Source organism: Neolamprologus brichardi, chromosome 2, assembly GCF_056152115.1.
Source record: "Neolamprologus brichardi isolate AB-2024 chromosome 2, ASM5615211v1, whole genome shotgun sequence".
Taxonomy (NCBI): Eukaryota; Metazoa; Chordata; class Actinopteri; order Cichliformes; family Cichlidae; genus Neolamprologus; species Neolamprologus brichardi.
The window spans coordinates 18,330,245-18,358,153 of NC_142105.1; the positions used below are offsets into that span (position 1 = coordinate 18,330,245).

General features: G+C 41.3%; 2 protein-coding genes across 4 annotated transcripts in view; both read left to right on the forward strand.

The window, feature by feature from the left end:
• Positions 1-15,573, forward strand: part of gabra4 (gamma-aminobutyric acid type A receptor subunit alpha4) — a 31,031-nt gene extending 15,458 nt beyond the window's left edge. For both annotated transcript variants that reach the window (XM_006781858.2, XM_006781859.2), the window contains exons 9-10: positions 3,405-3,661; positions 6,604-15,573. In XM_006781858.2, the coding sequence (XP_006781921.1) occupies positions 3,405-3,661; positions 6,604-7,140 (794 nt within the window). In that variant the 3' untranslated portion in view covers positions 7,141-15,573. The remainder of the gene's footprint in view (positions 1-3,404; positions 3,662-6,603) is intronic.
• Positions 15,574-25,974: 10,401 nt separating this feature from the next.
• gabra2b (gamma-aminobutyric acid type A receptor subunit alpha2b) overlaps positions 25,975-27,909 on the forward strand; it is a 36,704-nt gene continuing 34,769 nt past the window's right edge. Inside the window, exons 1-2 of one of the 2 annotated variants that reach the window (XM_006781855.2) lie at positions 25,975-26,368; positions 26,812-26,914. In XM_006781855.2, the coding sequence (XP_006781918.1) occupies positions 26,844-26,914 (71 nt within the window). In that variant the 5' untranslated portion in view covers positions 25,975-26,368; positions 26,812-26,843. The remainder of the gene's footprint in view (positions 26,369-26,811; positions 26,915-27,909) is intronic. The other variant, XM_006781856.2, reaches the window with a different exon arrangement.

Below are 27,909 nucleotides of genomic sequence, written 5' to 3' on the forward strand. Positions count from 1 at the left end.
GTCAAGCAGCAGTAACAAAAAGTTCAACATAATCTGGAAATGCAGACCATTCACCTTCAAAGTAAAAGCCCTGTTGCCAACAAGTTTGAAAAAGTGGAACTTATACTGTCGAGGCAAACCTTTGCCATCCAATCTAGGAACACTTTTTCCCAGTGAGCAATGGTTGTCAAATAGTAGGACTATGTAACTGAAGGCTTATTAATTCGACCCTACATGGTCACATGTCCAAAATGAGGGAAAAGCTAACATTTAGCAATCACAACAGCAAGCCCGACTATCCTATGAAGCATACTAATTCATGCAATTTACTGTATCTTCTTATTTAGCTACATAAGTAACAGTCTATTCAGATATATGTTGCACTTGTTGTTGCACAGCTGCTTTCACTCTTTCTGCTTCCTGCTATAAGCTAATAACCTCAAAGCTTTATGTTCCTGAAGTACCAACATGAAAAAAACATCTCTCTATGCAGCGCTTGGAACAATCAAGTATCCAAACCAAGCATAATTATGGCGAAAGAATGGCTTCCGGATAATTTCTCTGATTTCAGCGACCCACACCATACTTTGCATTATATACATAATCAGTTCCAGAGTCAGTGAAATGTTTCCGCAAAAGCTTTAATTTTAATGGAAAACACCCACTGTTTCATTCTTTTGGCTATGTTAAGAAACGCTCTCTATTAGAGGGTAACGTCCTCAGTCTGTGGCCTTGAGCTGCAGTTCACCTATCAATGTCATCCAGCTGCTTTTGACTGACAGGTAATTATATGGCGGTCACGTCCGGGCAAAGGAGACATGCGTTTATGTTGGGTAAGGGCTGTGACGCACAGATTGTTCCAGATCTTTGGCATAAAGGGGATTTTCTCCAAATCCCATTATTGCTATTGGTTAATAGTACCAAGGGCGAGTGACGAGCCTCAGGCTTATACGGTGACCTTCTGTTATTGTAGGAGCCCCGCATAACCTTGGGTGCTGGTCAGACAGGTGTCTCATTTTATTTTTATGGTCCCTCGCTGGGTAGTGCAGCGACAAATAAATGAGAACACATGACATTCAGTCCCGGGATGGTGTCTGCATGAACCTCAGTCAATGTGTCCTCTAGCTCTGTGATGTATAACCTTTCTTTATTTGAATTATTTCCACAATTTGAGAGTTACCAGTGTTAATGTGATAAACAGGGTGGGCCATTTATATGGATACAATTCCATTTTATTACAGTGTATCCATATAAATGGCCCACCCTGTAGTTAGGAAACTGCAAGCTCACAGTGGCATAATATAAGTTAATGCTTAGTTATACAAACAGTATTTGGAGGTAGAGCATGCTGACCATTGCTTAGATGTCTTAATTCATCTGCTGCATAAAGACCTTGACTATCTTTAGCAGGACTATGATATAAGAAATTAAGTGGGTTGGTACCAAGTTATTGATGGAAGTGATTGCCAATGAGACTGGAGAATAGTGCTGACAGACAATTCTCAGGAAGGGGCATATACAGTTAGGTCGACAAGTTTATAGACAGTGACAAAATGTTTATAATTTAGACTTAATTTAGTCTTTACACCATCTTATGGATTCTAAATCAGACGGTCAAGATGTGACGTTTTAGCTTTAATTTGTCACTTAGTACAATTTTTACTTTTACTTATTTTTTAATTGTGCAAGTAATAATAATAATGAATTGCATTTATATAGCGCTTTTCAAGGCCCTCAAAGCGCTGTACAATTCTACTATTCATTCACTCTCACATTCACACACTGGTGGAGGCAAGCTACAGTTGTAGCCACAGCTGCCCTGGGGCAGACTGACAGAAGCAAGGCTGCCATATCACGCCATCGGCCCCTCTGGCCATCACCAGTAGGCGGCAGGTGAAGTGTCTTGCCCAAGGACACAACGACCGAGACTGTCCGAGCCGGGGCTCGAACTAGAAACCTTCCGATTACTAGACGAACTGCCAACTCTTGAGCCACGATCGCACTGCAAGTGTTTGGCCATTACACATACTTCATTACACATACTTTTATACACAGTCCCCCAAGTCAAGTCAATTCAAGTTTAGTTAAGTGGCTTTTTTGTCATTCCAACCATGTGCAGTGGTACAGTACATAGTGAAACAAGACAATGTTCCTCCAAGACCGTGGTGCTGCATATGACATATAACAGACAATCAACACAGGACTACATAAAGTGCAATTTGCAACACCCCCCCCCCCCCCCCCCCCCCCCCCCCCCCCCGAAGACAAAGACAACAACACCAGACAGAAAGAACGATACAGACACAGCAGTGCAATAGAAATGTGCAGAAGCAACAGCAACAACCACTGGTTACAATCAAGAAATGGAAATCCAGATTAGACTAGACGGCAGTTTAGGAAAAAACCTCCTTGGATACGTGAAACCAAACCTAGATGATGGGAAGAACAAAGTATGGAGAAGGAAAGAAACAGTATTTGAAGCACATCACATCCTCTTTCTAACATGGTGGAGGCAATGTTATGGCAAGAGGATGTATGGCTGCCAGTGGAACTGGATGTTGATGATGATGACTCCTGAATGATGTAAAAGAGTGAATTCTGAAGTTTGCAGAGCTGTACTTTCTGTTCAGATTCAGATTCTGCTGGAAAACTGATTATACAGCGCTCCACAGTCCAAATGACCCAAAGAAAGTACAAAAGAAACCCAAGAGTTTTTCAAGGCAAAGAAATGGCCAGATTAGTTACCAGATCTCAACAAAATAGAGCAGCTTTACAGATACTGAAGACAAACTTGAGAGTGGAGCAACTGAAAGCAGCTGCAATAAAGACATAGCAGAGCAGCTCGAGGGAGGAAACAGTAGTCGGTGATATTCATGAATTGTAGGCTTCAGACAGTCATTGATTACAAAGGATATTCTCCTAAGTATTAACCACAAACCTTATGTTAAAGTTATGCTGGCTTGTCCAATTACTGCTGAGTCTCTGAAAATTTGTTTCTATGTATAAACAAACATCAGTCCTCAGAGTACAGAGTCGAGTGAAACTCTCCGAGTAGCTCAAGTGGACAAATGCCTTTTGTGGTTCTATTGTACATGTTTCTATTGCAAAGCTATACTGTATATATGGTTCATTATCCTTCTGCCTTCAGTTAATGAAATCTCCTGATGAGAAGAACATAATATATGGGTTATTGAACACGTCTGGTTGTCTATTCAGATCTGCAGTGTTAAAATTCATACCAGTCTGTGGTGAAGCCTCAGTTTTCCCAGTGAGATGGATATTTTTGCAACTCTACTTACATTCATATTGAGTCAAATTCAGACTAATTATGTGCTTTGATCAAATATGAAAGAATTTATGTCAACTCCCTCTTTGATACAGGCTCATGTGTTCTTTTGTTTTTATTCTCCCACAAACCATCCAAGGCATCACCACCGTCCTGACCATGACAACGCTCAGTATCAGTGCTCGCCATTCCCTCCCCAAGGTCTCGTACGCTACTGCGATGGACTGGTTCATCGCCGTCTGCTTCGCCTTTGTCTTCTCCGCCCTCATTGAGTTTGCCGCTGTCAACTACTTCACCAATGCACAGATTGAGCGCGCCAAAAAGAAGCCGGCCAAATGTCCCCCGGTGCCCCAATCCACGCCTGTCAAGGTCAAGGACGCAGAGGAAGTGCTGCAGGTGACTTCTGTTTCTCTCAAAGTGGCTCAATAATCTGATCACACGTTACTTCAAGGAGCACTCACAGAGCATGTCCCTTATTATGTGCTTACTGCCTTTAGCCTACACGTTTGAATCATCAGAAGTGGTTCCTGCATGTGAGAGCAGTCAGCTGAGCTCCTGCTTACAGGGTGTTAAGGAAAGCTAGAGAAACCTGGTCCCAGAACTTTACAAATGAAATCTTGCTTGTCAAATTAAAAACAACTGCTTGTTAAAAAACAGAAAAAAATGCGTGTGAGAGAGAAAATAAGACAGGTCTGAAAACAGCTTCACAGCCCAGATGTTTGGGAGTAGTCACGAGGTGTGCAACCTTTCTTTTGAAATTCTACATGCATGAACTGACATAAGCGTCTATTTCTGTGTGACGAAGTTTAAGCAAATTGCATCGACACCATGGCAAGTTATATGGATTCAACGAGGATTCATGAATATACCATGAAGCTATTTTAAAGCTGTAAGTCAGATATGATGAATGTGTTGCAGTGCTGTTTATGTAACTGTAGGAACGTGTTCATGGTGCCGGATAAACACGTGCGATGTATTTGTCTCAGCCTGCATAATCTTCTGAAGAGTGGAAATCATAGGTCATCTGTTAACCGATCATTGAAGTTGACGTAACCCACCAGCGGATATGCCCGTTTTACAGTAACTACTTTAAGTTGTTCCCTTCTGCCTAAATCCCAGTGTGGCGTAATCATGCCTGAATGCAGTATAGTGACAACAGCGCTTCAATGGATTAGGGGGTTGCCATGGCAACGCAGTCCGAATACATCTGTATAGGTTTCAGGACAGCTCTGGCAACAGGGGGGGAAATTAATACTCTCTTCCTCAAGAGCAGGTCCTGTTACCAGAGGGCTTGGCACATGGGTCACAGTGTGTTGATGGTTCCAACTCCTCAGCATTTTACCTCCTCCATGTTGAGACACAAACTCCACGCACACGCACACGCACACGCACACGCACACGCACACACTCCTCCTCTGCTGCACATGGGACACAATAACATTGGATCCTTTCTAATTCAAGGGGTGGGGGTGGTGTTGGTGGATTATTCCTGCGAATGCCTTAGTACCAGCATCACACTCTGCTTGAAAACATCAACTTTCAAAGGATAAGCTCCTTTGACGCTACAGTGCATTACCCCGATACAGTGCTACCTACTTTCTGTCTTAAGCTTGTGTGAAATGAGTGAAAGCCATGGTAAGTGACACCTGTATTACGCACAGTCTGTCGTCTGCCTTCACAAATGAAGGCCATCTGTGTCGGGGGACTGTGATCAGATCAATATGACAAAGATTGTGGGGAGGAAGTAAACTTCACCTATCCTGCAAACTCCTTCAAACAGGAAGAAGAAAGGAGAGATGAAAAAATTCTTTGCACAAAATATTTTTATTGTTTTAACGCTCCTTTTTTTTTTGCTAACATCAATTCAACAGTTTATATTTTAACATTAAGCTTCTACAGTAATACAGAGAAATAATCTCCCGAATCCAAACTGAGAGCTGGTTTCAATAACAAACTCAATCAAGAATTCCAGTTGGATTTGTCCAGTGTTATCAATAAGTGGTGGCATGGTGTTACAGGGGTTAAAACTATTGCCTGTCAGATGGCTTTTGGTTCAAACTGTTTGGGTTTCCTCAAGGTTCTCTGGTCTCCTCCCACAGTCTAAAGACATATCGTAGGATAAATGGTAATTCTAATATAAAGGTAGAGGTGGATAAAATGCTTAAAGTGCATAGAATAAAGTAGTGCATCATTGTATTATTAAATCTGGCCTGTTGTGCAGAGGGCTTTGGGGGCTGCATTTGGAGAACTTTGAACATGGTGATAAATCTGGAAAATTCCTTGCTAACCACTTCAAGCTAAATACAGAAAAAAAACAATTTATTCTAGAAAGGACTGCACTGGGAACATTACTTACAATAATACACAACAAATAAGCCTTGGCCTCTGTTGGACATGGGCATGGAGGGAGGAGTTCACCATCCCCATCACTCCCTGCTGGGATGCAGGTGTTTATTGGTTCCGGGGACTGTGGCTGGATGTTCTGGTGTCGTCACTGACCCACTCACTCGGTGGTCTTGGAACTCCTTCTGTCGCTTGGACCTCTTCCGTGGCGCCAAGAACTTCCCAGGCAAAGGTACCAAGCGGTTCTTGGGCACCTGGAGCCTTGATCTCGACTCACACTAGGGTGGGCAGCTCCAGTGGGGTCGGCTGCCCGTCGCCACTGGTCCTTTGGGACTCCCACCCCTTGGCCGTGCGGACCCAATCTAGGGCCTTCCTCATTCTCCTGCTGGAATGAGCGTGCAGATATTGCAGAGATGTGTGGACTTAGGTCTTCAGAACTCTTGAGGGCTGCGGATGGCGCGGTTCTCTGGCCGGCTCCCCACCTTCAAGTAAATTTCTTAACAAAGACACACACCCACACTCGACACTCTCTCTCTTTCTCTCTCTCACACCCCCCCACAAGAAGATTGTTGATTTATGTACCTGTGCATTTTCAAATTTTTGTGTTCCAGGTGTTGTATGTTCGTTATTTCTTACAGGTGCAGCAGTTGGCGATACATTTGTATACAGGGTGGGCCATTTATATAGATACACCGTAATAAAATGGGAATGGTTGGTGATATTAAAGTCCTGTTTGTGGCATGTGAGGGGGCAAACTCCTCAAGATGGGTGGTGACCATGGTGGCCATTTAGAAGTCGGCCATCTTGGATACAACTTTTGTTTTTTCAATAGGAAGAGGGCCATGTGACACATCAAACTTATTGGTAATGTCACAATGAAATGTATTTCAAGCTGTTAAACTGAACTAAGGAAGGGGAGGAACAAATTTAAATGTCAGTGTCAGTAAACTTTCTTATCAGCCTGACTCAAATATGGTTATTCTCCTCTCTCGCAGCAAAATCCTGATACGAACGGTAATCTGAGGAAGCGCATGAATTATATCTCCCACCAAGAGTCGAGCAGTCAACAGAGAGCCCAGTCCACCACCAACATTGCAGGAGTAGGGCGAGGAAGGCCGCTGCGACCTTTAGCCGGTGGAGCCAATGGCAGCTCTTCCACCCTCTCCCGCTCCAGCCCAAAGTCTGAGAGCCTGCTCAGCGTTGCGTCTTCCTCAGCGCAGCTGGTGAAGAGTACGCCTCAGGGTGCAGCTTCTACGCCAGACGTAATGGCGGGGACGCCGTGCAAGCAGAACGCCAGCACTTCCTCTCTGCAGCATCTGCTGGGCCCGAAGCTGGAGCGCATCCAGATGATGGGGAACAAACTGGAGCCGAAGCAGACGCCGTGCTCCCAGCCCACCACTGCTGGTATGGGCGGAACCAGTAAAATTGACAAGTATGCACGGATCCTCTTCCCCGTGTCGTTTGGCGCATTTAACATGGTCTACTGGGTGGTTTACTTATCAAAGGACACGATGGTGGCTAAAGGTGGCTAGACGTGTCTTTTAACACATGGGAAGTAAATAAGGATTACTGGAGTTTGTGAACATTATGTAGAACCACTTGTTTTTGCCAAACAGATGAACAAAATGTGCCCATAAAGCACTTAAGAATACATTTATTTTTTTCTTCCTGAGTCCTGAAACTGCAAGCATGGGAACAAGCGAGCAAAATTAGAAAAACCTGACTCAACATAAGAAGGAACACCTGCACACTGGAGTATGCTACTGTCCTCTTTCTATTACATCGTGCTTCATTTGACTGAAAAGGTCCTCATCAGCTTCAACTGATCTCTTCTGGCCTGCAGTCAAGATAAAGCATGGATTTTATTCATTTTCCTATTTTTGTACCCTGCACCTGGCAAGATGCGTGGACGTGTGTGCCATTGTTCTGAACTCAACTGCACCAATACTGTAAATATATAAATTTATTAGGATAAACAGATTTATATTTAATGAATACAGTTTACTTCCTTTTGAATAATTAAGACGTGTCGCTTTTGGTGCCAGCAGGTTAGAGGTTGCAAAATTAAAACGAGGGATTTAAGAATGGAAAATTGTTGAATGTTGGCCAAAAGGGTTTGAAAGTAAAATGGATTTGGCCAGAATGAAAGTCCTCAAACCAGGCTGAGTGGAGCTTTGGCCAGGACCTGATCAACCATGAAAAGCTTCTCTTGTATAGTAAACACTGCAAAGCATCTTTCACATACAAGAAGGATTAACTAATCTGAAATAGTGAATATGAAATTTGTGGATAAGTCGGGCAGAAAATAGTAAAGACAAGTTATGAATTCATGTAACAGTAGGCGTTAAGCTTCTTTCCAGCCGTAACAGATTGCGAATAGCAGACAAAGATTGTGTAAGTGATTAAAAAAGAGCCATAGCATGAACAAACACAGGGAGCAGAACACAAAGCCATTTGCTCGTAGACCACTGTGGCAATAAAATAATGAGCTGGTTGTTTGTTTCGAGACATTTCGGCGCGCTCAACAAAAGAATATGACTCAACAGCAGCTCCAGGGGAGAAACACAACATCTAACTGCTGTCATCCACATTCTTAAATGTGTTTCCGTGCACTTTGATTTTGGGCATAAAACATTATTTAATTACTCTTCATGGGAAAGATCTCTCATGTGTGTCTATGGAGCACACTCACTTGCTATCAAAACTACAGCAGATACACAACGCGTCGAGCACGTTTTGAAGGTTGAAATAACTTTTTCTCTCCTGTTTGGTAACCCCAGTGTCAGCTGACGCACGGCTGTTGGTCACTAAGTTGACAGCTATTAGTAGGTTATGGAATTTATTAGTGTTTGCACTGATAATTGCTGAAACATTGATGTTGCCCTGGTTGAAAGATATTAGTGATTTAGACCACATTAAGTTATGGAAGTGGTTGATATTTATCTGTTGTGTCAGATCAGTTAATGTTTAAAGATAATGACGAGTCATTTTTCATGGAGGTAATCAGTTTGCACCTAATTTACTGCAGCTGCAGTTTATTACCAACCAGAAAACGATTGTACTGAAAATCAGAGTGCATATCTTTGGAAGTGTAAAGGCCTTTTCACATAGGTGCGCTTGTGCTGTGGTGTGTGCGAGCCATAGAGAAGAATGGGTTTTAGAGCAGTTTTCACATTGTATGGGAAGGGTCTTAATAAATTCTCCTGTCGTTCTGAATTAATGGGAAAATGTGTAAAGAATCTTACTTAAGATTATTTTCATGAGAAATATTGGCCTCTACTCGGTTTTTATTTCAGTTCAGGTCTTAAATGCTTCGAGATGCTGGCATCTTCGTGTAGAGCCCCCATGTACTCAGGCTGAAATCCATTTTAGTCGCTTCATCTCATATCCTGAAACCAGATGTTTTGAAGTGATTCTGTAAAAACACTGCACTATCAAAAAGTCAAAGATGCTTCAAGTCAGCAGAGGCTGTTGGGATTCATTAATCAATTTAGAATTAGATGTGCTGACGAATAAACACTTTGAAGACAGTGGTCATAATAGCGAGGACTAAAGCCCTTTACACACCGGACATGTAAAATTCAAGCTAATATTTCGTGCCTTAAAAATATTTTTCATTTTTCATCTATTTTTAATGCAGCCATTCGAAATTTGGGGCTTTTTTTTAAACCGAGCTAAATTTTTCAGATCCAAATAAACAACAAGCGTGCTCGTAGTTTAAAACATGCAACGGCTTGATGATGTCATCTTCAAGTTTTTTTAAAAATTCATTTTCTGCAGAAATGCTTTTGGTGTGTATCTGTGTAACACGACAAGTTTGGATCAGAAAAATTCTGTTTTCTGATCCAAACTTGCTTCTTTGCAACGCGCTCGAGGCGTAATGGCCTTAACTCAGAACTTGAGCTCATCTTAATCTACACGCTGGCTACTTCAACACTTGCTAAAGTATTGTTTTTTAAAATAGAGATTTTCTGCTTTCATTTAAAAAAATCTGTGCATACAAGAATTGATTTGAAAATATTGTCCATCTACATGAAAATGCTGAAAACAATAACAAATACTGGCCAATCAGAATCTTTAATGGAACAACTTTATTAGGTGAACAAAGATGGGCATAACAGAAATGTCTTAACTGAATGTGGAATGTAGAAATCTCTGTCTTTCTAAAAACACAGGAGCGTGAGTCCTTTGCATGTGTTAGCATCTAAACGTGCATAAAAAGATAAAGCAATAATATTTTGTCGCGCAAGCAACACAGCACACAGTCTGATGTAAGAGTTAATAAAAGGCAAACACCAAGTTTCAGAAAACTCTGTTTTCAGTGACATAAAATGTGGACAAAAGGCCAAAATGGACAGAAAAGGCTAGTTATCAAAACAACTGTGTTGGGTTTTTGAGAGAGAGAGAAGACAAATATGCTCAAAGTGCATTTTCTTAAATTTATTTAGCAATTGAAGGTTCAAGTTTTTAAAAAATGGCTGCAGGGTCTCTCTGCTCGCTCAGGAGACCCAAACGAACAAAGAGCCCCACACCCAGACAGTGAATGCTTTTTATTATGTGTGTTAAACAGGACACTAAGGTCAAAGGTCAAAAGTTCTCCTTGTTTGACTGAGATCCAATACTTACGTTTCTTCTTCTGCAGCTTTCTGTGCACTTCAGCCTTCTGCTAGCAACACTACCGTTACCATGACAGCCACCTCTTATCCTCCGGTCAGACGGAGCTAGGGTGCATTCCATAAGAGCAGATTTATGACCTTGTTGCCTTGTAGGTATCACAACCTCCATCCACATTCTTGTGAAGGGGATCTTACTATGTTACACTGTGGACCGTCAAAGACAACACACAAATATGTGATGCTACTTATGAGATATTAGCCGTACATATAAACATAAATCCCAACAGTATGTGTAGAAAGGCCCCAAAAGGTAACCAAATGCCGCTACTTCCTCGCACCTACTCTTTAAAATACGCCTAAACAAAAGCTAGGAGGTCCGTTAGCCAGGCTAGCTGCTTCCAACTCTGTCTGGTTATTGTGCTAGGCTAATCAACTGCAGGCAGCGTCTTCATATTTACACTTTATGTGTCTATAATCACTTTCAACTCTTTGGTAAGTGATGGAAAAAACTTTATTTCCACAAGTCAGAAATGTTTAAACTCAGCTATTAGCTGATGATATATATGTGCTAATTTTTTTCTTTTTAGACATTTTGAACCCTCAATATTAGTATTAGTGCTGACACATTTTTGTACTGTTTTTGCACAAGTAATAATCATATTTGGAGGAATTAAGGTCTAAGTTGTCAGCTACCATTAATCCAAGCATGCTGATAAAGAGAAGCTTGGTCATTTGGAAAGAGGTCAGAGTAGAGCTCCTAATCTAAAGGAGCCAGCTGAGGTGCTTCAACATCTGACCAGGATGCCTCCTGTGCAGCTCCTAGGTGAGGTTTTGTCACAGCAGTGTAAGACCATGGAGCAGATTCACAACAGGCTTAAGAGATTACATCTCTCGGCTGGATTTGGAAAGTCTTGGTGACCCTCAGAAGAGAAGGACTATCAATCCAAATATCAATAGTATCGATACTATTGAACTGATACTAGTTCAATAGGATCAATAATTTGTTTCTATCCTCTAAGTTCAGTCCACTGATTTGTGTTAAATAAATATTTTTTTAATTACCGGTACTTGTAATTGGATCAGTACCAAAACTTGCAGTGTTGCACAACACGACTGGGGGAGTGGGCAGGGAGCCGCAGATCCAGATACGTGGAAGAAAGTATGGATAGTCCCAAGAAACAGATAATATAAATGATAATTTTAAAAAAATTACAAAATAAACCTGAAACTTACTGGATGGTCTGGAACACACAGCAAGTTATATTATGTGTCATAAAATTCCATCAAAAAGTGTCAATGTGCAGTTTAGTGACTTGGATTATCAAAGATGAAGCCTAACAGACACTAACTGGCTGCAGGCTTACACCTGCATAGTCTATAAAAACGCTGTTCTCTTAACTTTAAATCTTCTCAGTGTTCAAATGGTTGAGCTTCGAGAAAATTCACTATACACCACTGCACAGCTGTTTTAACCAAAATCAAGTGGCCCCTCTGGGAGGACATTCATGTTTGGCATAGAAGTGTCTGATTTCAGTCACTAACAGTCTGACACTTTTTCCCCACATAGTGAATTTTCATTCTAATGCATGAAAGCAACTTTCAAACATGTTAAAGGAACAGAGGAAATCCAGTGTGCTTCCAGTGTGATCAGGACCTTGGTGCAGTTTCAGCCTCTGCTGACCTTTAGAGGTGATGAATCTGCCGGTAATTGAATCCTTGAATAGACAAAGGACACCATTATCTTGATAACACACAGCACCGCAGCAGAAGATTGCCCTCCCTGCTGTCGGCTGTTGCTGTTCCCTAACTGGCTGATAGAGGTGAAGCAGGGGATGTTTTGTCATTGAGCGCCTCGTCTGGACAAAACTGACATTCGGCGATGACGTTGCTAAAAAGTGCACAGAAGAAGTCTAGAAAATATCAGAAAATTACAGTTATCGTCCATAATTAAGCGCTTTAGCAGATCCTTTTTGCAAATAAATAATGTGTAGGTTAGCGTCATTATAGGAAGGAACAGAGGTGACTCACCTTGAAGAGTCTATAATTATAATGTACAAGATCTAATTTTATATTTCCATAAAAGAAGCAGAAAAATCTCACTTGATAGATATATGTATGGTTCTTTTTGGCCTAATTTTCTTCTTGTTGGAGAAACTGGAGGTTAAACAGTTGGCGGATGAGCTCAGCGTCACTCCTGCAGATAAAGATGTCATATGTACAGGGTGTGTGTAAGTGTGTGTGAGTGTGTGTGTGTGTGTGTGTGGGGGGGTTCGTGATGTAGTAGGTGCCTAGTTTCTTGCTCTAACAGCCGTATCATCCATGTAGTCATGGTTGTTGGCCCTCGGTTAGTCTAACAGGAGTTATGATGCTGCCACTGCAACGAGAATCACGCGGGCTGATGGACAGATCAAGATGCCCGGCGCCACTCACCTCTCCTAAATGCAGTCAAGTGTGAAATTGATTTTGCCGTCATTACCTCCCCGTTGGTCTCTGCTCTCATGCTCTCCCCTTTCCTCTCTGTTTGCCACAACAGGCTACAAAATGCATCTCCTCATAATAAAAAAACCCAATAAGAACCCCCACAGACCATCCATGTACCAACGAGGAGCCAGTCAGCAACAGATTGATGGTCAGTGTAAATATGCTGTATCTCTGTGCTTCTAAATGTGTGCATGATTGATGGAGCAGCCGATGCCAGGTTTTGGATTTTCTGTTGTTGTTGGTTTATCTTTTTTTCCCCATAAACTGGCAGTGCTAGACAACAGTCGAACAAGCTCGCTTTGCCCCTTTCAGAGTTTACTCGTAGTGTTTGTGAAAAGTGTGAGCACTCCCAAATGATCATCATCAGGCTTCCTGAAAAACCACACAGTGCAGTTTAACTGGGCAAAAAAGTATATTTATTGTCGCTTCAGAGCACTTTTGAGGTAAAACATGGCGTCACGCTCCCTCTAGTGGCTCAACTGAACCCACTTTTATTTCCTACACAAACTCACAGAGGATGAGGCTGTGTAAGTTACAGTAATGAGCAGAGTGATGAGACGCTTTTCACGAATGTGGACACTTTAACTCCTCACAGAAATCAAATGAAAGATTGGCTCTGTCCCCATACGTTTCCATTTTTTTTTGACTGTTGCAGATCATTTTCAAAATAAAAGTACTACTTGCTTCCTGATATTCTACAGAGAAAAACTATAAATGTATTTAACAAAAAAATGCAATAGTTCAAAGGTCATATGTGTGGTATGTAATAACATAGACTGTATGATGTTATTAGGTTGACATTGATGCACTGTTATTGTAGCTGGTTTCACTTATTTTCCTGCACTTTTAAAGATTTCTCTTATCTGTAACTTTTTGACTGACCTCTCAGGTATTGATTTAAATTAAACGGAGCCACGTGATAGGAATTAAGATTTGCCGATAATATAACCTTGAAACGTCAAAGGGCTCAGAATGAAAGGGTTTGAGTCATTAGTAACTGTGCTGTACTGTAACACCCCCTAATAAATAACTGTAGTGAAGTGAAAAGCACAATATTTATTTGATAAAAAGGTAGCAGAAAGTGGAAACTTGTAAGAACCTTTAATTCCTCCTCAGATATTCCAATCATATGGAACTGAACATGTCTGCAGCTCACCTTTAAAGCTGTTTATTGTGAGTCCTCTTTAATGCACATGGGAATTAAAGCGCACGTCAAAAAGCGTCCTTTTTTCATGTTGAATCTCTGTCTTATTTGCATCAACATGAAATATTATTGTATAAAAGTTTTACAGTCTTTTGGGTTCATTTGAACGAGTTCATGAAGGACCGTGCACTCACACATTAAAGTAAGAGACCTGGACGTGTAATAGGTTGTGTCTAATTCCTGACATGATCCACTAGAGGGAGCAGCGTGCCATGATTTTCTTCACTTCAGAACACAGATGGTACTTTTAGATGGGCCGAGGTGCAGCCTGGACAAAGAGGGTGATTTGGTTTTGCTTTAGTGTCTAATTTCTGTGATTCTAATGGGAGAGATGTACTGATAGCATTTCACTGTGCTCAGCAGAAGCCACACTCTGAGAGTGGTTTGATTCCACCAGCCTAATCATTTATTTCATTTCATGAGCCACTCTCTAGAGATTTGCATAATAACAATGAAGGTCTGCCCTCCATGTTATTATTCTTATCACTCATCTGTCGTCGTAGATGAGAATCCTTCAAATCCTGCAGTCAAGGGGAGGCAGCGATTCAGGGTGGGCATCTCGGGTTGTTTGATGTAAATAGAATACCTTTGCAACCGGAAAACAACTGACTGACTTGTTAAGTCCTGAATTTGGGTATATATCTCAGGTTATTGGGTCAACCCTAAAATAATGCCACAAGTACGTCACAACATCAGTATCTCCATTGGTTGGATAGATTTCAACTACAGATTGTGCACTGATAGAAATGTGCGTTGTTTTGTTGGGTGCCGTATTCATCACATGTGAAATCAGTGATTTGTATTCATCATAATCTTTTCTCATGTTCCTTTGAGCACGCTGCTCATGCAGCCTGTGTTTCATTCGTAATAAGGTCTCACTTAACCCAGTTTCTGGACTACCACAGGCCAAGATAATTAACATGTAGGCCCTTGGTAGTTAATAGGATAATACATTCTCATTTGTCTTATACTTTCTAGCACCCGTGCGAGTCATTTGGGCGGTTATTAATCTTCCCGGTGGAGAAGGACAGCATGATTCCAACTGTTTGGTGTGTCACAACACAGAAAATGAAAAAGCCTAAAAAATCCACCTCTAATCTGCTGGTGCTGCACCCACAGGTCTCAGTGATGTGGAACAATGATTTCTAAATATTATTTATGGTAATACTCAATAACAGAAGTACCAATTACAGCAATATTTAGACCGTTATATAAGCCACAAACAAAAGCAATAATGCATAGAACAAGGCATATATTCTATACACTACCTTAACACGGCTTCCTGCTGCACCAAAGGACTCGTAATTTTCTACAACGCCCTCCCATTGTGTAAGAATTTAGCACTTTAATCAGTCAAGCTCATAATTAAGACTAACGGACCCGTATTGTGTTTATATTTGATCAAAATTTCAGTCGCACTGGATGAGATGAGTGAAACAGGCTTGTGAAACTGTGTGTATTGTGTAATAGTGAAGCCACCGTGAGTTTATCTAAATGGTAACAACGTACTGCGGTACTGTACATTACTGTACTCCAACTTGAAGTGTTTGTCATCCTGTCAGGTTGTTACAGTCAATATGCTGATAAAATATTTTTTGAACTAATGTTTCATTTACCAGTCCTTATGCAATGCACTGTTTTGGACAAACACGATTAAACATGTTAGAGAAATACTCACTGCATGTGGCAGCTTTATTTGAGGAACTGGCGATGAAAGCATGTCGCGTGTGTGATGCAAAAAGGAGACAAAGACCATAAAAAGTGTAAAAGTCTTTGTACAGGTAGACTATTACAGGGTGCATCACATACTAATGTCTTTGTTTGTCTTTTACCTCTGTCTGGTCTCCTCCAGCTCCCGAGGGAAACATCTGGCTCTCAGGTCTATGTTTCCTCCAGCTTCTTAGTGATTCACGGGGAATTACGGACAGTGAATGAATTAAAAGGAGAGAATAATTCAGTCAGGAAAAACTCTGTTATGTTTGTCAGGACTTGAAATAGAACCTAACCGATATTTAAGACTGATACTGATATTTGTTGATTTAAACATTAGTTGATTTTTTTTTTTTCCAACACACAAAACATAAACAGGTTTCCATAACCCACCCGACTCTCCTTGGAGCAGATAGTTGTTTTTTGTGGTGTTGCTAACTGACATGCTGACAACCAGGAAGTTGCCGTGCCCTCTGCTGGACAAACTACTTAGCATCAACACTTGAAACATGGTTAGAGTGTATTTCTTCTTGTTATTCTTTGTTATTTTTATTTATTGGCTGTTATATATCAGAAAATACATAATACAGGCCAATAACATCGGCCCACAGATACATCGGTTGAGCTGTAGTGTGAAAACAGCCTTCTGCTTCACGTGGAAAAACATCATGAGCAGGTACAAATTAAAATTTGCCTCCCAGGCACCTGAAATCTGACAGGTTGCTTTTCCTCTCCTCGCCATGCTATGTATGTGGTCAATGGTAGCGTCTCTAACCACATAAAATGTGATTAGGTTGAATGGCGATGTCCATCTTGGCAACTGTGTCCAAGACTGCAGGGCAACATGAAGGCTTCCACAAACTGCTTTTATGTATTTTTAATGGATTAATTTTAAGTTTATGAGAATGCATCACTTTGTTGGACAGTTGTTGGAAGGTGTAATGTACACACTAGCCAGTGTATAAGTACCATGTTCTTTTTCTCTGTTAAATAACAAAACACTGACTGACTGACCATTCAGAGTGTTTTCTGAGCTAGACTACATTATAGATAAGCTAGCTGCATTTAGCTAAAAACATGCATGCTAGATAGAGGGGTAAAGTGATAAGCTTTCATGTAATTATAGGTTTTAACTAAGGCTGGAAATGCATCCTTTTGATTAGCTTAAGCATGAAAAAAGCCACTAATTCTATGGCCTTTCTCTGCTTTGCTAAGTAGCTGTTAACTTCATTTACAGACAACTTCAGTTTCTTAAACGAGTCTGTTAATGGTGAAATACTATGAGGTTTAATTTATTGAGCTCCAGCAGCATTGTCAACAAGTATTTTTTCCTTATTGAAAAAAGTAACAGCTCATAGAAATGTGAGTGTGGGTTACCCGATATTTCTCACAGGCTTGTATTTGATAAAAGTCCAACATCAAAGATGCCTAAACCTACATGAGTTGCCACATATCCAGTAATCCACACATCTGTTGCCTTTGTGTCAGGTGGAAGCAACACACAAAATCCCTTATGCATTAAGATAAAGAACAAAACTGAAAATAGATTTGAAAAATGTCACCATAAGATGCAGAGATAAAAAGACAAATCCTTCCATGTGTCCATGCTGGGACAGCAGCAGCTGGTGAGTTGCTTTGCCAGTTTCATGTCACAGCCCTTGATAAGCAAAGCCGATGACTACTGTTGACAAGACACTAAGAGAAACTGCATAATGAGAACACTTACTAACTTTATTATCATTCTCCTGTCAGATAAATAATGGTAATTGTTAGATCTGAGGCATAAAAGAAACTGTAAATGTACTCTGAATGCAGAAACCCCCCAAAACAAAACAAAAAAACATAAAACCTATCTATAATTCTTTAATTACAGATAGTTGAACATGATCTAACAGTCCAGCAAAGAGCTGGCGCAGGATTTGAGAGATGCATCTGGCCCTCAGTTGATCCATTTCCTGTTTTCTGAAGCCCCATCAGAAATGGTCTGAGGTATGCCAAATTACACAAGAGCTGGAGTCAAAACAGCTCTTATTGGGTGTTGGATCCAAATTTGAATTTTTTTGCTCAAATTGCCAACAATATGTACAGAGGAGGCCAGGAGAGCGGTACAACAGTGAGTGTCTGCAGCCACCTGTAAGACATAGTTGAACTCAAACAGGACTACAGGTTCCAATTACACTGAAACCAGACCATGAAACAAGACTAAGAAATCCAGCAGCCTAACAAATCATGTGAAAATAAGCAGGAATACAAAAATTAAACCCCGGCAGAGACCCAAACTCAGACCCTCTTACCAGAAACTAAATAGTACAAAATCCCAGCATCATGACTAAATGGGCTTCAAACGAATGATGTTGCTCGATGTATATTGGATATGTAAATCTGAAACAAAGTCAACTTTTTAAGATGAAAATGTTTCAGTGTTCTGTCTCCAGCTTGATCTCTGTTGCCTTAAGTAGCAAAAAAACCTCTTGTTGACATGAAACAGCCTTTTTACAGCACAGCTAAGCAAGTCCTAAAGAAGCATTTTCATTTGTTTTAAGAAATGGCCACAAAGGAAGTCTGGGGAGAAACTTTGGTTTAGATTTTTCTCTTTAATTACTGATTTTGCAATTATGATGGGATGTAGATGGAATATTGGAGGTTTAACGGGTTCACCTGGATAATGTCTGGACTGTAGCAGCAAGCTGACAGCCAATGCAGTACACCTCAGTACAGATGGAGTGGTACGGCAACAAAAACAGACATATACATGGGTCTCATGAAGGCATCTTTCTCTGTTTGTGGGGACTCCTGATGGGGCTGCCACCATTTCCTCCTAGATCCTTGGCTGCCACAATTAACCACAGTCTTTTTATCCAGACCTGTTCTTCCACCCACTCGCTGTCAGATGCTCCAGCAGTAGCGGTGTTCAGGCTCTCATCTTCTTTCCTTTCTTGTGCCTTCCTGCACTCTGACCCAGATCTCTTGGTGCATGGGGTATTTTATGTGTACAAGCCATCTGTTTTTAAGCTCATAGGATTCTAGTCTGTCTGCCTGGTTTTACTCAAGTGTCTTGAGTATAGCTTGGGTTGGGTTTATAAAGGTCCACCTCTGGGTGGGCTTGCTGACCTGCTGATCATCAACAACCAGTCTCTGCCAGACTGCCTGCCTCTTCAGATTGTTAACCAGACACCTATGTGGCTGTCCTGTGGTTTTGCATATTCTTTCTGCTAAACTTATTGTTTCCCGGCTTTACAGGGCTTCAAATGCCTTCTCAGTGCAACTTACCTGTTTCTGCTGAGCTGGTCTTATCCTCCCTGGCAATCCTCCCACAGTTTTGGACGCTTATCACTGACCTGCCCAAAAAATCATGGATAAACTACACGGCACAGAAAACAACACGTACTGTCCACTTACCAGCACTCATATCTCATGCAGCCACCTTCAGGTAGTCACACCAAATATACTCCTTCATTTCTTTTAACTTCATACTATTCTAATACCTCAGTATAAATCTATCCACCTACAGGTCCCACATGTAAAAACGTTCCTTTTTGTGTCTGTTTCTCCACTGTACCGTGACGCTGGGATGTTCTTCGGCGTGTGACAGTAGAAAGCAGGTGCGAGAGCCCACGCTTTATCTCTTTGCTGTTTGTACACCAGCTCAGTGGTTAAATTTAGCCGCGGTTAAAAAAAGACAATTACAGCAACTCTGGAGCTGAAGATGCAATATGACCAGCAAAACACAGAGGACCGTTGAATTGCACGCAGTTTAGTTTCCCTGGTAACCTCAGGGAAATTAGCAGCAGTGTGAGCAGAAAACTTGTGCCACATAAATAACACTGTCAAGGTCATGAAGCTGGCCTTTTAATTTTTATAAGTTAAGCATGCCTGTGTTTCAGCTGCTGAATTATATAATGGAGAAGGGAAAAAATCAGACCCACTGATACAGCATGAACTCAAGCTGAACTTTTATTTGTCTCCATCTCTGGTTGTCTAGAGTGTGTTGCTGAGTTGTTTCTGCACCGCACATGTCAGTCAAACACCAAAGTGTGTTGAGGCCATTACATCCCCACTCCTGCTCCTCTGTCCATTCATTCTGACTTTCCTTTCAGTCTTGTGGAGTCTGCAAGTGCAATTATTACTATTTTTGATTACTCATAACCATTCCGAAACCTGGTGATTTGTTCTCCTTTAGACATCTTTTAATATGCCATTCCAACAGTAAAGATACTGACTTGTCACCCGCACTTGTAACGAATAAAATCGCCAATGCCTGCATCCCATTTCGGTGTATTATTGCAATGACCCTGTTGGCAGCAGAAAGGACTGAAATGCAGCAGATGAAACAACAAAATGTGAGCGTTTATTCTGCCTGATAAAGAATCAAAAAATATGTTAACCCCTAAAAGCAAACAAAAAGGTAGGCAATGTGACAAAGAGAAAGACTGTGGACACGGAGGGCAGAAAGTAGAACAAGACAAAGGTGGGGACAATAAAGGCCGAGCAGACAATCACAAAGAAAGCAACCCAGACAGGCAAAAAAAAGAGAGAGACAGAATAGGAAGTAAGACAAAGACGGAAAATCAAGGCACAGGAGAACCAAATAAACAGGAAGTGGAAACAAGAAAGAACAAATACATACAGGGAAAGTCAAAGAATCACTGGGGACACTAAAGACTTTCACAACACATATTTGTGGAAGTCATGAGTGAACAAAGTAGATTTAAGTGGATCTTTAGAAAGTTGTTGATGGTCACCAAGATGGAAAATGCTGCAAAACTCAATCAAAACTCATCAATCCACAGACGGACAGATTATGCTTTACATCACTGCTGCTAAGCTCCGAGTGGCCAATCGCCCAAAATAGGCCTAATGGCTCTGACTGTGGTTGGTGCTGTTGGGTTTAAGACACAAGTGTGTATATAATATATTTTTAGTTTTTACCACCAGGTTAATGATGCATTAGTAAAGAAGCTCAGAGATTCATAGATCATACAAAGTGAAGTGTTAACACAGTTTGAAAAGATGAGACTTTGTGGTAAAAACAAAGAAAAACAAAGAAGAAAGCTCCATGATCTCCATGCTTTAAGTTTTGACTTCTTGTCCTCCTGTACCAGTGCTGATGTATCAGGAGCATACTGCAGTGAGTACTTGTGCCTCAGCTTTAGTAGAGTGTTGTGGTGACGTCACTGTGTGCGCACAACACGACCGACGTGGTGAGTATAGCGGCGAGTAAGTGAGTGGTGTGTATCTGAGTTGTAACAGATGAAACCAGAGTTAAAGGCTTGTCTCAGAGTGGCAGTTATTACTGTTCCTGAGCCCCAATCAGGACGATGCTGAGAAACAATGGTTACAAAGATGAAGCTAGTGCAGCTCAAAGATCAGGTCAGAAATAGTTTTAGTTGATGAGGCCAAAGTAAAGTGTTTTGGTGTAGATGTCCAGTGTTCTGTTTAGCTAAAAACAAAAACCCTGCTTCAGGTATAACAACCTTATCCCATCTGTGAAACATGGTGGTGGTAGAATCATGGTTTGGGTCTGAGCTGCTGATTCTCTACAATGACAACTTGCTATCATTAATGGAACCATTATTTCTAATTGATATGAGGAATTTTGACATGAAAACATCTGGACATTTGTCCTTGATCTGAATCCCAAGAGACGGTGGGTATGAGGGCAACACCTCAAACCACACAAGCTCCTCTACCAAGGAATGGTTAGAGGAGAATAAAGGTAAAGGTTTGGCCTTAAAGTGGTGGAAAGGCCCGAAGAATGCAATTCATGCAAAAACATGAGTACTGAGGAAGTTACCTAGAAATGTTTAGCTGCAGTTATTGCTGCGCAGTGACATCACACTAGACATTCAAAGGAAAGGTTCAGACACTTTTTTGCCCTTAACAGGTAAAATGATGAAAGTTGGATGATGTTTAAGATCATTCGTCACCATTAATTTAAAAGGGTTCAAAAACTCCCAAGCACCTCTGTAATTATAGGATAATACCTGTTATTGGTGTTGCAGTATTGTGTGATTTAAAAAGCTTTAAAAAGGCTTTTATCCACACCCAATACATCTCTTTGCATCTGTTTATTCCAATCACATCTGAAAACCCTCTAAGAGTCAGCTAATAAAAATAAATTTATGCTATTTGTGTAATTGTGGGGAGCACAAGGAAATCAGAGGAGGTCTGGAATAATTTCAGGCAGCTTGGCAGCTCCATGAACCCAAAGCCGAAAAAGGCCTGTGAACCTTTTTTCAGCCAGTGAGCAATTTGAATGAAAGAGCTGTCATCTTGGAATGGGCGATCCGTTTTGTTTTAGTGCATCCATCATTTGCACATGAATGAATAACAAAGCCACAGTTATTAGTTCCACCTATACTTCCCACTCGGTTTGTTGTTTGCGCCTCTCTTAGCATTTTATAAGCAGATACAATAACATTACACTATAAATATTACAGTTTTAGTTGACACGTTGAATCTAGGTCACCAGCAGCAAGCCATGGATTGTAATTTAATTTGACTGAGCCTTAATTTAAACACAATGAACGGCAATGAACATGAGAGCTGTGTGTCAGCCGGTTTGGTATTTTCATGAGCAGCATGTGTGTGACAAAGGATTTCCAAGGGTGACCTATCACTTTAAGAGTGTCAGAGCTCCTCCATGGACTCCTCATCTTTTTTCTTTCACAACATCTTTCTTCTGCCATGCATGGCTTGTTGCCGAGGTAACAGGCCCAAGAATGGTTTAGCATTTCCAGCATTGCCTAGTGAATCGACTCGTGCTGACATGCAACTGACAACGGCACAGTCGACGACAGGCTCAGGTATTTTCTTCCCAAAATGTCACTGGAGTCAACAGCCACCTGCTGTGCTGTGGTTCACTCTCATGTAGGGATCATATGAAAAGCTGTGCGGTCTGATATCACGTTCAGCTGCCGTGTGTGTGATCACAAACGCAAGCAAAACCGAGCTGCGTGCGGTGCTCTGACGGGGTAAAGCATAAAATTCGATCCAGCTGATGGAGACATGTTTGCAAGCTGCTCCAGTCACTTTCTCAGGTGTGAGTTCCTGGATGTCTCCAGCAGAGGACACCGTGTGTGTGTGTGTGTGTGTGTGTTTATATCTATACATGTGACTCATATCTCCTCATATAGCTTTTACAATTTATTCGAATGCATTTTACTTTTGGTTCTGCAGAGAGCAAATATCAAAGACTTAAAATTCTGAGGGGAGATGCATCTATAAGCATCTCATAGCTGCTCTGACCGGGGGGAGGGGGGCCTTCTTGTTAAAATGCTAAGCAGCAGAAGCACTTTTTTGTCACCTGCGTGTGTGTGTGTTTTCTTATTGACCAGATCATCATTGAGTTATTTCCCTGCTGACTGAAACCACATGAGTCAATTCCTTTGCTTGTCTCAGACTGCATTTGCATTGCTCCCTTGGCATTTGTGCTGTTTACATGTAATCAGCGTACTGGAAGCAAGTAGCTTCTAACACAAAGGGTTAATAGGCAAGTGTGTGGTGCCAGCGAAAGAACAGATTGGAGTTACTCACCCCTCCATTAATCATGCTAATGATGAAATACTTTGCATATCTAGTCTTTCTCCCATCACAGTATTACCAGCACAAAACTGGCTTTTAACATCATTATGTAACACCCTGACTGAGGCAAATTTCAATGTTCACACGCAAGTGCCAACAAAACCCCGTGCAACAGGTTAAATAACTGTTTTAATTAAACCTTTGCTGCTACTTTTTAACCTGCGATTATTACCTTCCTCCACGTGGGCTCGATCAATATGCATTGTCACACTGAGTCCAATTGGGACACGCTCAGGACCGGCAGTGGGCTGGGTGATGCAACATCTTGCAATAAACATTGTGCTGTAAGAGTATGTAACCCAGCGGCTAGCAGCGCAAGCAAAACCCAAGTTCAGAGGAAAAAAAAGGAACATATGCACAGGCATGCATGCAGATTTGATTAGAATAAAAGACAAGAATTTGTTTATTTTGTCCTCGACGCCCTCGATGGTCCTCGCTTCCCGTTTCCTTCCCTCTCACTTAAGTTGGACTTGACTAAGGGCCCAGGGGTCACCGTTACTGAGATGACCCACTTCATCGATCACATGACAAGAATTGATTAAAGGGGAGATCAATGGGACATCCTTCTAGTTTGAAGTATAGCAGAGGGAGTATGCTTGATAATGGTCAGACCCCTGAGGACTCAGTGTGTGTGTGTGTGTGTGTGTGCTGCTTCTTAAATGAGAGTATGTGCTGGGTTATCACTCACCAGCTCTTGTTAATGACCCTTTTTTTCCAACCTGTCTAAGCATGTGTCGCTAATACCTAGTTCACACAAATTGTTTACGCTGCAAAAACACAAACTCTGAGCTTCTGTGCCTCTTAAAATGCTTCTTATTAGGAATTTACAGACAATCTGAGTGCAAAGGATTCATAGCTGGATTAACCTTTTAGTTTTTCACTTACACAGATAATACAGTAAAGCCTTTAATTACCTTCTCAGTTGTAACATTTCCCCTCTTTTCTTTACTTGGTTGCTTCTTCCGTTGGTCACGTTAAATTATCATATTTTCAGGTAGTTTTTTGTGTGATTTCTTTTTCTACACAAGCTTCTTGCATTTAGAGGTAGTTATGCAAAAGAAAAAGAGTGTAGTGAGAAAATGCCTGCTGCTTTTGCTGCAGCATGTGTGGTACTGAAAGAACAGCTCCCAAAGGCTGATGGTCGTAAAGGATGTTGCAAAAGTGCGAGATTCAATGGTGGTTTTTATCTTCATGCACTTGGTTAGTGAGCGTCTCACTTCAAGTGTGCTTGAGAAAAATTGAATGATTGATGAAAATTCTGGTGATTTTTTTAGGTCACAAAACACAGTCACACTCACAGACACACTCTTGTGTTGGCTTCATTTTTCCAATCCACAACTTGCCTCTTAAGCCAACATTGGTTGCCCCTCCTAAACAAAAAGTTTGAACAGCAGGTGGGTGGGGCATCTCACAGCCAGAGCTCACTAAGGATAACTGCTCTGAGTGACATAAAAGAGAGCTAGGAGTAGGGAAAAAATCTGAAAGTGGGTGTTTAAAGCAGCCTGAAGTCTGAGATTTTGGCTCTCAAGGATGACACTGGCCAGGTTAAAATGAGCACCCACTGTATCAGGATACAATGATTGAGCTCCATAATAGGTAGAGTAAAGATATAGGCAGATATAGCTTTGATACCATATGCTATCACTCTCTATAATACAATACATCCGCCTGGCAGAATGTCATCTGTCTGACAATAAGAATATATGTAATGATTTTTATTTATTTATTTATTACAACATCATTTCAACTGCTGTGATGAAAGAATTACCCAGATAAAACATAAATAAAATAGGTCTTATCTTTCTACATATGTCTTAAAATAAGGGATTTTTTTCTTTTCCCAGTCCTTTTTATGTGTTTTGCTTCATTTCTCATCTTGTTTCCTCAACACCTGATGTGGGCCGATACCACACAGCTGCTATATTACATCAAGCAGGTGTCCACCTGAGATGAGCTGCTCCATAATACCTGAGGCAGATGGTGTCTGTCTTCAAAAGGTTGTAAGTACCAGATCTATAAAGGCAGGAGTCTACAGCTGATTGGGCCAAAGCTGCAAACCGTACAAAGGTGCCCCCAAGACTACCCAAGACATAGTAGCAGGCTGTAAGTTTTGAGCTGGAACTGCGTGCACTGAGAGACACAACCAAGTGACTGAGACAGTACACAGATACATCTGTGCCATATGTGGACTAGAAGTCCTCAAGTCCCGATGGCAGACACCATCAAAGGTGGCTGAGAACAACAGTGCAAAGGTCCCGTGGGACTTCAAGTTCCAGACAGACAAGCAGTTGCTGGCCATCCAACCAGACATAGTGGTAGCTGAAAAGGAGCAATTGTGCTAGATTCGACATTACCTGTGGATGGTAACATCAGGAAGACGGAGCATGATAAAACAGAGAAGTACCAGAGTACCAGGAGCACACACACACACACACACACACACACACACACACACACACACACACACACACACACACATTGCTATAACACGTTCATCAAAAATATGTACCTCAAATAAAATGATCAACTAGATAAAGATTTTTTTAAAAGAAAAAATGCATTTTCAATAACAAGAATTCCACGAAGCTGCACTCGTAATCACCGCCGTGTATTTGACTGTGAGTAGAGACAACATCCTCACATTCCAAGGTCTAGGCTGCAAGAAGGAGGCTCAGTGCATACCAAACCGCCTTTAGGACCCAGCGTGTCTCCTTCGCAGCCTTTGTAGTTTTGTGTAGAGATGAGGGAGACTGAGATGTGCTTCTTGCTTATCACGATTCACATCGAGGCTCTAACAGCTGAGGAGGATGCTGAACAAGGCGATTTGAAGCCCGGATCAGCTCTCACTGCTGCTGGTTTACATTTCACTTCATTTCATTAATTATTTATTTATTTATTTATTTATTAGAGACCTTTCCTCTCACCGACATTATTTTCTATTTAGCCATTTTATTTTTTGATATTAAATAGTGGAAAACTGAAAGTATTTCGGGCGCATTCCTGCTGCTGGCTGGGACTATGATTTATCGGCGCTTGCATCTTGGCTCTCATGACAGACTCGCTCTCACTGGGTCTCGTTCAGACGGAAGAGAGCGGTGAATTGTCTTTAACTTTCTTGAGCATCTTCGACGAATTCAGCTGCAGCGGGTACTTTTTGCACTTGAGGTGAGTTCCCTTGCATTCGCCCTCACGCACAAAACAAACGCTTATTTTCATACTGTCATTCAGGCTCGGAGAAGAACGCGTGGGAGAGAAGATGCATCCCTCTAACCCTCTTCCACGTTTCATCTAATCACATTTTTAATGATTATTTCCGCATTTTTTAAAATCGATTGTATTATCAAAATGGCTCAAATCGGTGCTTCATATTTTTGGTAACAGTAATGTTCAGCGAGTGAAGGAGTGAGACGCGTCAGTGAATACTAATTACTGTCAGTTGCCCATCCACCCTCCCTGTGTTAATTATTTATTTATTTTTAATTGATTTACGGCGCTCTGAAGGGAATCCCCGGAAATCAGTGTCATAAAATCTGGCTGTATGGAACACATACAGGCTGTAAATCCACTGGCATGTCAAGCCTGTTAATGCGAGGCTCCATTCATTGCAGCGGCTGTCCTGTGTGTAGGTGTGGAAGCAGCCATGTGGAGCAGAGAGAGCGCTCCTTTACTCCTCGTCTGCCTGCTGGCTCTCACAGCCCTCTGGAAAACCAGGTGAGTGTTTTGAATGAGAGACCCCTTGAAGTGAAGACATGCCAAGAATCACACACTTTGTCTCAGGGGGGCAGCTCTGCTTATCTCATGGGTTTTTGTTTGTTTTTTGGTGGTGGGGGGGAGGGGGGGTATAAGTAAAAGGCTCATGATTTCGATTGTATTTGAGTTATCCTCTGTTATTTCTTATGACTGGGCTAAACAATGCACAGTTTGTGTGGTGTGGTTATTAATTTCCATTTACAAATTCCCATAGACATCAATGTTTTGAAATGCATAAATAAATAGATGGCTTTAAATCTCTCCTGTATGCTCTGCGCCCTGCTGCTGTGTGAGGACGCCTCACATTAGGCGCTCAGGTGTGAAGGTGTGTTTTTGATATTGGCCCGAGTGACAGATCAGGTCAGTCAGGCGCTTACAAAGAGGCAGCCAGCGTCAGGAGCAGGAGGGGCGATTCAAATAAGGCCATGGATTTCCCCTCCAGGCTTCAGGATGCCACTGATACACTGATACTGAAAACTGGACTTCGTCATCTATCTCATCAGCGCCTTTATGTTTTCAAGACATTTTTCCACGTCCAGACTGCAGATAGTAGGACTAACAGGGTGAACAACAAATTGTTTGGATACATCAGTTGTTACATTTTAGCTAATTATTGTTATTGTGTTGTTTTGTGCCAAGAGAACTTGGAAATCTCTCATTGTGAAACACTCTTTAAAATCCTTTCATCTCTTTTTTAAAATTTGGATTTTAACCAGCCAAAACCAATGTGACACAAGTAAATGTAAACATCTTTAGCACACAATGAGGCCAATATGGATGTTTGAGCGATTTAATCTGTGTCATTTTACTTTCATTTCTAGTTGCAAGGTCCTGATTTTATTTATGTGCTGTGATTTGATTGTCACACCATGGTTGCTCATTGGAAAGATTAAAACTGACTCATTTTTAATATTATTAGTAACATCTGGACTTTTCCTACTACAAGAAAAAAAAAA